Here is a 12,636-nt window from a genome sequence, read left to right as displayed (position 1 = left end):
AGGGCTCCAAAGCTCAGATCTGATCCATATCATCTTTCGAAAGTAATGGTGGCTAGGAATGGCTTCAGTCAAGTCATCGATTCACCTTATGGTTGACTTGCTTGAATCGAAGAAGAAGAAACCCCCGGACTAGAGCCTGAAGTGCTTCTCCCCCATGAATGTGATCAACAAGAATTGATGTACCCACCATTCTAGATAGGAAAGAGATTGATGGTAAGAACCAGTACTAATCTTATAGCAAGCCAAAATAGAGTTTAGATAGGTAAGAACAAGTGCCTATTTCTTGCTTGCATAAGCAGTGGAGCATGTGGTTTAATTCGATGCAAAGCGAAGAACCTTACCAGGGCTTGACATGCCGCAAATCCTCTTGAAAGAGAGGGGTGCCTTCGGGAACGCGGACACAGGTGGTGCATGGCTGTCGTCAGCTCTATGGTCTAAGTGATATATCCAGAAAATCATAAGGTAAAAATTTCATTTTTAATATATATTCAAACATTCATTTATCTTTATTCAAACATTTAAAGGTATTCCAGAGTAAACAATTATCAGAGTAAAATCACAAAATCACGAATTGCCAAAAAATACGGGTGTATGCACTACGATCAAGTTGTGCCCTTCCCTTTCGAACCGGAAGTACCTAAAATCATAAACCACAAACTGTAAGCACAAAGCTTAGTGAGTTCCCTAAATACAACATACCATACATATCAAATGAGCCATACATACCATACATATCCAGCAGTCAATAAAAAGTGCTATGTGCCAACCATAGTCTTGTCATTATGCCACGAGCCGTATCATGGTCTTTCTTGCCAGGCCAGGGGCCAAAACCCTGGGTCTTACAGACAAGTGCCAGGAGCCAGCTCCTGGTCTTCCATGCAAGCATCACAAAGACAACTATCATACAATCTACAACTACTTAACTAATTAACTGCCAGAGTTCAGACTCTGGTCTTGTATACAAATTGTCAAGAGCCACCTCCTGGTCTTCCTACAAAACGTAAACCACATGGACCGGCATTGGTGCCTTCGACCTATACTACAGTGAGGAGGTTAACCTCAGACGACAGATAAATCCCACAACTGTTGCAGCTGTTGTGAACCGGCTTCCACGAACTGAACCAAACAACCAAACCATTCTTTAATAATTAACTATAGCAAAACCCCCAAGCACTAATCATATAAACAGTCCAACTAACCAGACCCATTAATAGTCCAAGCCCATTACGACCAATAAGGCCCAAAACATTGGGCCCGCTAAGGCCCAATACAAAATCCTAGGCCCAATAAGGCAAGCCCAAACAAGAGTCCAAGAATCTAAGATTCCTCTGTCCAATAAGCCTAACATACAAAGCCCAAACCCAAGTCTACAACTGAACGTACGCAGGGTGTACCCCTTAGGTATGCTCAGCGTACTCGATGATTTTGGACAGGGTCTCAAACTACTACGCGGGGCGTAAATGTAACTCTTCCAAAACTTAAACTATGACTTAATCCTTCAAGTCATTTGCATCCAAACCTCATAAAACCTTCAATATAAGTTCTTTACTGATAAAGTTGGCAACTTTATCAATTTGCAAATCTTAATGGGACCTATTCCAAATGTAACCATTAAGACCCATATTAAGCAGCTTAACACATGCATGGTCCATTCTTAAACGTCAAGCAAGCATTTTTATGAACTAACAACATTGTAAAGGGCAAGATCTATCACTCCAAGCTCCTAGAGTGGCTCAAACTCACAAAGAGAACTTAATACACAATAAAAGCCCTTAATCTTGCCTTAAACTCAAACTAGCATAAGAATAAGTCAAGATAAGAACTTTTTACCTTTTGAGGCTTCCCAGGAGTGTGAAGGTTCTGGATCTACAACCCTAAGGCTACAAAAAGCTTGATCACCAAGATCTACTTCCTTGAAATAACACCAAGAACCATTCAAAATCACCTCCAAGCTCAAGAATACACCACCAAGGGAATTAGGGTTCGAAATGAGGCTCTAAGATTAGTGGAGACTGAGAAATGAGAGAGTCTTGAGCTTATAAGGGTGTTTAAATATTGAACAATCCTTAGAAATTAGGATTTGGCACTCTACCAACTATGTTGGGCATACCCCCAGCTTACGTTGAGCATACACACCCAGGCACACACCAACTTACCATGCACGCATGGGACCTATTTTGCAAATCTTTTCAACTAAGGACCATTTCTGCCATTATTTCACATTACCATAACTTCCTCGTCTTAGGTCCGTTTCCAACGAACCTTATATCCACGAAAAGGTGGCGAAAATCCCTACGCTTCTAACAACTCACCATGGCCTTAAAACTACCCAAACAAAACCCAAAATTCATAAAGGACTGAGTTTATCATATTACGGTTATACCCTTGGGCTCCGAAAACACCATCGAACACTTGGATCACTTAACCAATAACACCCACATCCTAAAGGGGCTAAATCATTTCCTTCACCAATTCCCTAAGCCTCATGACAACTGACGATTGGGCCACAACCCCAAATAATGAAGCAAATCCAAAACCGAGTGTTACAACTCTCCCCTGCTTAAATTAGATTTTGTCCTCGAAATCACTCCTTACTAACACTCAGATCATACCAAACAACCTGATGAACGCAACCGAAAATTATGAGCATAAAACGACCTTCCCAAGACAACCGAACCCAAACAGAAACTTCCAACCCGAAGAAGAACAAATCCTTAGCCCCTGCAGAAAACCACTTATACCTTTTCGAAACCTGAAATCTACATTGGTCTGACTCCCCGACAGACCGCCCATGCTGAATCATTTCCATGCCAATTTCTCATCGAATAACAAACTTAACAAAACACTTCCAACCCTGATTATATTGATGCTATCAATGGAAACAAAGTCACTGACCATAAACAGCTGCATAACACTTATACTTGACAAAAGGCTCAGATAATCTTTCGAGTAGAAGATTCATCCCTGCAATGGTTAGACTCAAACGAGAGTTGCGCAACAGGGTCAAATTAATTACTCTGAAATTATTTAATCCAAACTACAAGTGACTTAGAATTTCCCGAACAATAGGCTACTCCACACACACGAATCCCAAATCGCTAATACCGCCCGAAACATCATGTTGCCTCCTAGATGCTTTCCAAAAGCAGCCGAGACCTACCTGGTCCCAACTTGTCTGCTAACTATCTGGAATACCAGACTCATGCCCAGTTGCTGAGCCAAAAGATACCCACACAGTCGCCCCACGCGACTTCCAAAAGAAAGCCTCAACTGGCAATAATTACGTGGACCATCTCGTCACCAAACCCAATGTTAAATGAGCACTACAAGACCAATTGTAGTCTTACATCATACCCGGTCTCCCACGACCCACCATTTCTTGATTCCAAACATGCTGTGGCTCTCCCACAACCTTGTAAACTAACCCACCCTGGTCTAAACCATCTGAAGAAATCCATGACCAAATCATAGATTTATCACACTCTCACTGCTACACGGGGACCGGTGAATGCTACAAGCCACCCCGCAGTCTTACAACACTCCCACACTAACTATCCACTAGTGAATGCTACGGGCCGCCCATAGTCTTATCACTAATCTATTAATCTGAACACATCTAGAGTCGAGCATACACTCGACCAAACACCCAAGCAAGACTCGAGACTTCAATCCCAACCCGGGTCCGCCAAAAGCCTGCTATCCATCACCAAGAAGGTGCTAACCAACTTTTGGGAGGTTTCCCAAACTCCCAACTCGCACATTCCTCAATCTAGACGACCACGTGGGCCGCCTTCCAATGCGAAACTTATCCTAGTTTCATGCCTGCTTCTGTTCCTGAATACCTGAACGGTTCTCCCCCACTTTGATTCGACTAAGCTCTTACAGCACACAAGATTTGAAGGATTCCCAATCCCTCTTACCCTCCAATAGTCGAACTGCTGATAAACTACGCTTCCTAATGCCAGTGGTCCATTACTAGCCAAACCCAAAAGACCGCACAACTCTTGAAGACCAGATGAACACTCCCCGAAATCCTAACAAAACTGAGAACCCCAACCGCTTTTAACGATACAATACCCAATCTTGAAGCCTCCTAACTGATGCTCAGACCAAAACCTCAGCAATAGACCACTTCCCTTGGCACCCCCAAGAGCCAACCAAGCACAATTGCTAAAACTACTGAATCCTGACGATATTGGAGAACTAAGCCATTGAATAATGACCATAGACCTTCCACACAATGCCCCTAAACCGGTCTCGACCAAAAACAAGAATTTTTGGGGAATTTTGTAAAATACTGAGACGCATTACTAGCCAATCATTTCGGGCGTTAACAAAAAATAATATAAAATCAAAATAAAAGTAAAAATTTTAATTTTTGTTATATATATATATATATATATATATATATATATATATATATATATATATATATATATATATATTATTTTTTCTAGTTTTTTATCCATTTTTTTTAAATTAACATTATTTCAAGATTACATATAATATTCAAAGATAATATTATTCATATGTTTATGTATGTGTATGTATATGTATTATTCTACTAGAATATTACATATTAAATTTTTTTAGATACTTTCAAAATATTTTAATATAATATTACACATACAATTATTAAAAAAAAACATATTATGAACAAAGTTCTAGGTAGAACTTTTTTTTTCTTTTTTGTAAATAAAATGACAAAATTTTATTATTATTCTTTTCTTTTTTTTTTTATTATTTTTTAGGGATGACAATTGATGACACGACACGACAAAAATACACAACACGAAATGAAATTGGGATGAAACTGAAATTTGAATTTGTGTTTATGTCAACCATATGCATACTCTATTCCGACGACTTTTATTTTTCATTTTAACCTTCCAAACTATTAACTTTCATCGAAAATTATCAATATCTTGCGCATAATTATCAAAACGTCATATTATCTTTCGAGATTTTGATGATAAATAAAATAAAATCTCCACATTTTATTTTTTTAATCTTACAACAAAGATTTGTCGTTGCAGTCTCCCCAATTTTTGTGTGCTCACCCGGTATATATATATATATATATATATATATATATATATATATATATATATATATATATATATATATATATATATTTAAAATAAATGAAAAAAATTTAATATTCATATATGACAAGGGAATTTTGTAAGACACTGAAACACATTCCTAGCCAATCATTTCGGATGTTAACAAAAAATATTATAAATTTAAAATAAATGAAAAAATTTAATATTTGATATATATATATATATATATATATATATATATATATATATATATATATATATATATATGCATATATATATATATATATATATATATATATATATATATATATATATATATATTTGCTAGTTTTTTTTCAAATTTTTTTTAAATTAATATTTTTCAAAATTATATATAATATTCTAACATAATATTACTCGTATGTTTATGTATATGTACTATTCTGTTAGAATATTACAATATAAATATTTTAGAAACCTTCAAAATATTTTAATATAATATTACACATACAATTATTCAAAAAAAATTATTAAGAACAAAATTCTAGGTAGATTTTTTTTTCTTTTTTCAAAAGAAAATTACAAAAAATTATTATTATTTTTTTTGTTTTTTTATCATTTTTTTAGGGGTGACAATTGATAACACAACACGAGAAAATACATGACACGAAATGAAATTGGGATAAATGAAATTTGAATTCGTGTTCTTGTTATGTTCGTGTCGAGTATAAAAAACACGATGTCCTGTCGTATCATGTTCGTGTTCAAAATTCGACACGAAATTGACACGATTTAACATCTATATGTTGTTTTTTTTCGTGTTTGTCGTTTTATATATGATTAAGTATTAGCTAAATAAACCAATTGTTATTTTATGTTATCTTTGCCGCGTTGTGTTGTGTTTGTTGTTTTTAATCAGTTCGTTTTTGTATTAGTTAAAATAACACGACATCGTGTCATTTGTTTGTGTTACATAAAATATTGTCATGTCGTGTCGTATCAGACAAAAACACGACACGGTGATCCAATTGCCACCCTAATTTTCTTTTTCATTGTTGTATTTTTTTTATCTTCAAAATAAATAACAAAGATGGGTTTCCATTTCTTACGAAATTGTCATGGACTTAAATAAAACTTTTTATAAGTTCATGACATTTTCATCATGTTTCTGTTCGTATCTGAAAATTATTATTCAAAGCCCAAAGTTTAGCCCAGAAATCTAGCCAAATCTATTTGATCCGATTTATTTTGACAAAAGCCCAATTATTCAAATAGTTTGTTACTGTTCATCCGTCTTCAGTCGACGTATTTACGTATCCTGCTGGATCAAACTCTATATATATATATATATATATATATATATATATATATATATATATATATATATATATATATATATATATATATATACTAGGTGTGGGACCCATATATTACATGGTTTATTTAAAAAAAATTATATATATATATATATATATATATATATATATATATATATATATATATATATATATATATATATATATATATATATATATATATATATATATATATATATATATATATACTAGGTGTGGGACCCATATATTACATGGTTTATTTAAAAAAAATTAAATATGAAATTTTAACAATTTGAAAAGTTTGAATTTATAAGAAAAATGATGAATCTTTTGAATTATTAAAATTAAAGAGACTTTAATGTATTAGATATATTACATATATAAACCATTTCTAATAAATACCTTACATATATATATATATATTACCTTACATATTAAATGTGAAATTTTAATTTAATAAAATGAAAAATACAATAAAATGACAAGTGGAAAATAGAAAATTTTAAAATGTTGGAAAATGTCATGTGTCCAAATGAATAAGAAGATGACATGTGGCAAAAATCCTTTATTTATTATAGTAGATAACCAAAATAGGTATGTGAGGGGATTATTCATTCCAGGTAAGCAAAATCATTTCCTAAGTTTTCATATTTTCGGTTTTTTTTTTTTTTTTTTTTTTTTTTTTTTCATTTTCCTCCCTTTATTTTTATTTGTTTTTGTATTTTGTACCCTTATACTAATTTTGATGTAACAATTTTTATCCTTATACTTTTCAAATTTATACCTTAATTAATTTTTATTTAATAGTTTTCACCCTTATAATTTTAAAGTTAAATTATTAGTATTTTATACATTATAATTTGGTCCCTTATTATATTTTAAAGTTACAATTTTGCCCCTTATATAATTTGTCAATCATCCTTTTTTTATTAATTTCTTAAAGATACATTTTCAAGTCAATTGTTTTTATCCATATTTTATTTTTATATTTTTGTGCTCCACTTTATATGATTTAATTGTCTCCATGATATATATGGTGTCAAACTGCATTTTTTAACATACCGGATTCTGCAGCAACACACGGATGGTCCAAAACCTAGTTTCTATTAATGCCCAAAAATTGTATAACCCAAATTTTGTTTCGACATCTGATGGTTCTTTAGTTCATGACATCTGTTTCTTGAATTTAATTTGGAAGATTTTGAATCATTTTTCTTATGTCAATCGATGATATGAAAAAAATGATCTTTCGAGAATGGTCGAAAAAAAATAGGAATACATTTTGGTCTGATGAATGGTCAAACGGAGCAAAAGAACAGTTAATCGTGTAAAGTCAAAATTGAAGATTTTCACTCAGATGTTGCTTCGTCTCGTACTTGATTCAATTGTCAAAAATGTTTTTACAAAGTTGAAATTACCAAGTTGGTATATGCGTTTTTCGGGCTTATATCATGATGAATTTCGGGGTCCGGAAATCAAGTTTGATTCGAGCTTCAATTTCTCAAATTCGGGCATATGTAATTTTGTTACTTTGGGATTATTCACTTCAAGATTTCTCATTGATACACACTCATTTCGGGATATAGATTTAATTTCGGGACTTGGTTTTGCACATATGTTGCTTGTGCTTTAACTAGAACAATTGGGGAAGAAGATGAACCATGTTACACTTTTGGTACCTTTTGATTAAGCAAAATGGTAGTTTTGGCCCCTGGGGTTTCAAAGAAGTTTAAATTTTAAATATTTCACGGAGACACATGGGCCGGAGGTCGTATTGAGTTAGCCTCGAGTGACTAATGTTATATGTGTGATATTTTGAGGAACTCACTAAGCTTCGTGCTTACCATGTTATGTGTTATGTGTTTTAGGTACCTCTCAGGATCATGGGAAGACACCGGCTTGATTGTATACACACCCGAGTTGGAGATATGTTTTTGGAGGATTCTAGATTTGTGTTATAAATAGTTTTGGGACATGTGTTTTGATAACTTGATGTTTGTGGGATTTTTGTGATTTTGGAAATGAGATAATTGTGTTTTAAAATGAAAAAAAATTATTTGAAAATTTACGGTGTTATATTATGATATATTTAATTTATGGAAATTAAATTAATGATACATTAGAAAATACAAAATGAAGTAAACGAAAAATGACAAGTGGAAATATATATTTCTAAATTACCACAAATTGACATTTGGCAAATTGAATAAAAAAATGATATGTGGCAAAACTATTTTCATTAATTAGGGAGGAGTAGGTGTGAGACCCGTATACTCTACGGGTTGATTAAAAAAAATGTTAAATACAAAGTTTATTTGTATTTGAAAATTGAAATAAGTGAAAATTATGAGAAAAAAGTTTAAAAAAATAAACATGTGAAAATAAATAAATTAAAATTACATGCTTAGTTGTCAGATTCGTATACTAAACATGTTAATTATAGCAAAATGTTAAATACGAAGGTTTAAACTGTAACTTACTAGAATTTGAAATTGAAATTTGAAAATAATATAGTCATTATGAAATATTTAATTTATGGAAACTAAATTAATGATATATTGAAAAATGAAAAATGAAGTAAATGATAAATGACAAGTAGAAAATATATATTTCTAAATTACGACAAATTGATATTTGGCTAATTGAAGAAAATAATGACATGTGACAAAATTATTTTCATTTATTAGGAAGAATAAGAAAATCTAATGTACTTGTCTCCTATTCTCCTCCCTCCCCAAAACCAATTACTTCATAGCTTCTTTTTGTGCCTGTTAATTGTTTACTAATACTAAGGGCATCCACAATGCATTGAACTCCATAAAGTTCAACGGATTGTCACATCATTTTTCTACATTCCATACAACTCAATCAATTTTTTCTTATAATGCATTGAACTCTACAAAGTTCAATAGAAAGTTACAAAAACTAATTTATAGTATGTATTTAAGATTAGAAAATTTTCATTTTCTCATTGAAGGTTTCAATAATCATTGAACTTCAAATCCATTGAATGCCAATTTGACATCTCACTATAGTCGAGTTTCATCCATTGAATGATAATTAGATGTGTATCCCATTCAACCCTCTCATTGAATTCACCATTATAAATGCTCTAAAGAAGAATGAAGATGATGGATTCATTTATTGATGGTGTCTAACAACATTATGTAAAGGATACGTATCTATAAAGGTAAGAATCCTAAACATCTCGTGGTTGATATTAAATTAGTTGATTATTGTATGTGTAAATAGATCTAACTTAAGTTGTTAAAAGTTTAAAACCAGTATATTTTGTTTTGCAATTTGATTCCTCACACTATTTTTTTTAATAAGAGTAAATTACACGAATGGCCCCTATGGTTTGGAGTAATTTGTGCGCTTAGTCTATAATTTATTTTTTTAACTCGGAAGGTCCATAATATTTGTTTTTGTTACGCGCTCGGTCGTTATCATTTGTTTTTGTTATGCGATTGGTCTCTAGCTTACTTAAAAAGACTATAATTTAAATAAGGAAAAATGATGGGGTATGTAAGGTAAGGTGAGGGGTGGGTGAGATTGGAAGTGTGTTTATTTAAATAAATTAAAAAACCAAGGGCAAAATAGTTTTTTTAGTAAGACAGAGACCAATCATGTAACAAAAACAAACTGTAGGGACTTTCCGAATTAAAAACATAAGTTAGGAACCAAACGTACAAATTATCTAAACCATAGGACCATTCATGTAATTTACTCTTCGAATAATATAAACCTCAAACAATGATACGAGAGCTAGATGTTTCGCAAAATAATCACTTTTTTTTTTTAATTTATCTTTATCGTTTTTGTTCATTGTTGTTCTTGATATTCTTCATAAGGATATTTTAACATTAAAATTTAGATTTTAATGTGTAATGGTTTTTATATAATTTACCTTTTTAGGAAAAATATTATTGAAGATATTATGAAATTTTTTGAATCACATGCATGAGTTACAAAACAAACCATTAAAATCTTTCATTAGGACTGTTTGATGGAAACGTATTTCTCTTGCTTAGGGTTTATTTTCTATTAATTTTTTTCGAGTTTAAAATTGTTTTGTCCTTAGTTTTTTACTAAATTAATTCATGACAGCTCATGTAATACTTTCTAAGAACAGGCTTGAGCAACGCATTAATGTTTTTATTTCCTTTTATTCACAGAATGTAATTCTTATGCTTTTAATAAGGTTATTTGCGAAAAAAAAAAATTATATATAATCAAAATTCGATTTTAACCTGGTAAATTAAAATCGAATTTTAATTATATATATATATATATATATATATATATATATATATATATATATATATATATATATATATATATATATATATATATATATATATATATATATATATATACTTATTTAAATTTGTTTCTAACATAAAAATGTTGACGATATCTTGCATGCATGCAACTTGTTCGTAATACTATTTTTTTTTAATAAAATAAGGATTATACAAATCAAACATCATAAGTTTAATTTATTTTTTTTTACATCTAATTGTTTGAACAACTTGTATGGAGGCAGTGTATGTGAAAGCAATTGTGTTGTTTTATTGATGAAATAGATTACTAATGTGGATCAAAAACAGAAGTAAAAAAGGGATATCATTAATCTTGATTTGAGATTAATTACTATAAGGAAATGGGAGGATATTTGATAGCGTTCTTGAGGATTTTATTGAGGGCAGCATGGCCAAGATCAATACCGCATATATCGGCCAATCTGATAAGGTATAAGAGTACATCTGATAGTTCCTCTCCCAGATGCTCTTTCTCTGATTCCTCCCAACTTTCCAACCCTTTTTCGACCTCTCCCTTCCATTGAAATATCTCTGATAACTCCCCCACTTCACCCACCTGCATTCAAAACATTCTCCTTTATTTATGTAATCAATGTAATGAAGATAACACATATACGAAGGGAAGTTGAGCAAAGCAAAATGGAATGAACTACAAGAGTAGTATTTTATATCTTTATCATATTTGGACTGTTTTTATACTATTATTCGTTACAAAGTTATCAATACGGCTTAAAAGTAATTTATACAAAAAGTATCATCATAAAAATTATGTCCAGACTTTTAAATGAGTCAAGATGATGATCATTAAGATGTATTTGTTATTAATTGATAATTTTATTACTAAGTATAATGTATATGTGAATATGTACTAAATAATTATAAAAAGTATATATATATATATATATATATATATATATATATATATATATATATAACAAAAAAGATACATAAGTAATAAAAAGAAAGTAAACGCGATTATTAACAAAAACAAAATATATTACGGAATTAACTTACCACACCAAAAATAAAATAAAATGAAACCAATTAAAGCACACTATCATAACCTATAATTGTAATATTATTCAATCACATATGTGCAATTTAACAGATTAATTCTAACTCTCTAAGCAATTTTCTTTGTTTTTATCAATAAAGTAATATTATCTAATTATATTGTGTAAATATAATTTATGTCCAAATTAACAAATCACATTACAAATTTTTTTTAAGATATACAAATGATAAATTTGTTTTTTTTAAGAAAAAAAAACCTTAGAAAAAACTAACTATTAGAGAATATTTACAAACAAAATATTTTTTGTTAAATAAATGTAAGTAGAAAGTTGATTGAGCAATACTAATAAGTCTTTAAAAGGTTAACAATCGATGAGATGATGCTTTTCCTATCTCTAGCCATTACAAAATCTTCTAGTTTCTTAAAGTTCTATAATTTCATTAATCAAATGTTTATAAGAGTACAAGAGAAATGGTGGAAGTACCATGGCAAGGAGTAAATTTCTGGGGGTGTGATATTTTTCCCAGTCTCTAGCCTTTGCAAAGTCTTCTAGTTTCTTAGACAAATCCTTCAAACTTACGCCCATACCATCATTTTCTCCTTCTCTAATGGCAGCCATTCCTCTTTGTGTCTTCAAACAAGAGTATTCTCTAGTATTTATAACAAGAAAAAAAATATTTTTCTATTATTCATGATATCTAATTAATTAGGAAAAAAATGATAGTAGTGGCGTTTGATTGGCTAACAAAAATTGCTTTATTAGTCCATGATTCCTAGCATCATTGTTAATAGCTTAATATTTTTATTTGGTTAGAGAATAAAGTACTGGTCTGTATAAGAATATGCTAGACACATAATGATTATACTATTAAGACATATCTTTTAGACACCTCATAAATATTTTTATCAAAAAT

The 12,636-nt window shown here is 30.8% G+C and overlaps 1 protein-coding gene across 1 annotated transcript; it reads right to left on the bottom strand.

Annotated features, from left to right (window-relative positions):
• Positions 1–10,937: 10,937 nt before the first annotated feature.
• On the bottom strand, positions 10,938–12,363 carry LOC111896801 (uncharacterized). Its single transcript, XM_023892789.3, has 2 exons — positions 12,207–12,363; positions 10,938–11,263 (listed from the first exon to the last, which is right to left on the bottom strand). The coding sequence occupies exons 1-2, from the start codon at positions 12,339–12,341 to the stop codon at positions 11,039–11,041; spliced, it is 360 nt and encodes a 119-aa protein (XP_023748557.1). The 5' UTR covers positions 12,342–12,363; the 3' UTR covers positions 10,938–11,038.
• Positions 12,364–12,636: the final 273 nt, after the last annotated feature.

The sequence above is a fragment of the Lactuca sativa genome, chromosome 9 (genome assembly GCF_002870075.4).
Source record: "Lactuca sativa cultivar Salinas chromosome 9, Lsat_Salinas_v11, whole genome shotgun sequence".
Classification (NCBI taxonomy): domain Eukaryota; kingdom Viridiplantae; phylum Streptophyta; class Magnoliopsida; order Asterales; family Asteraceae; genus Lactuca; species Lactuca sativa.
This window is presented reverse-complemented; position numbering and strand designations above follow the sequence as displayed.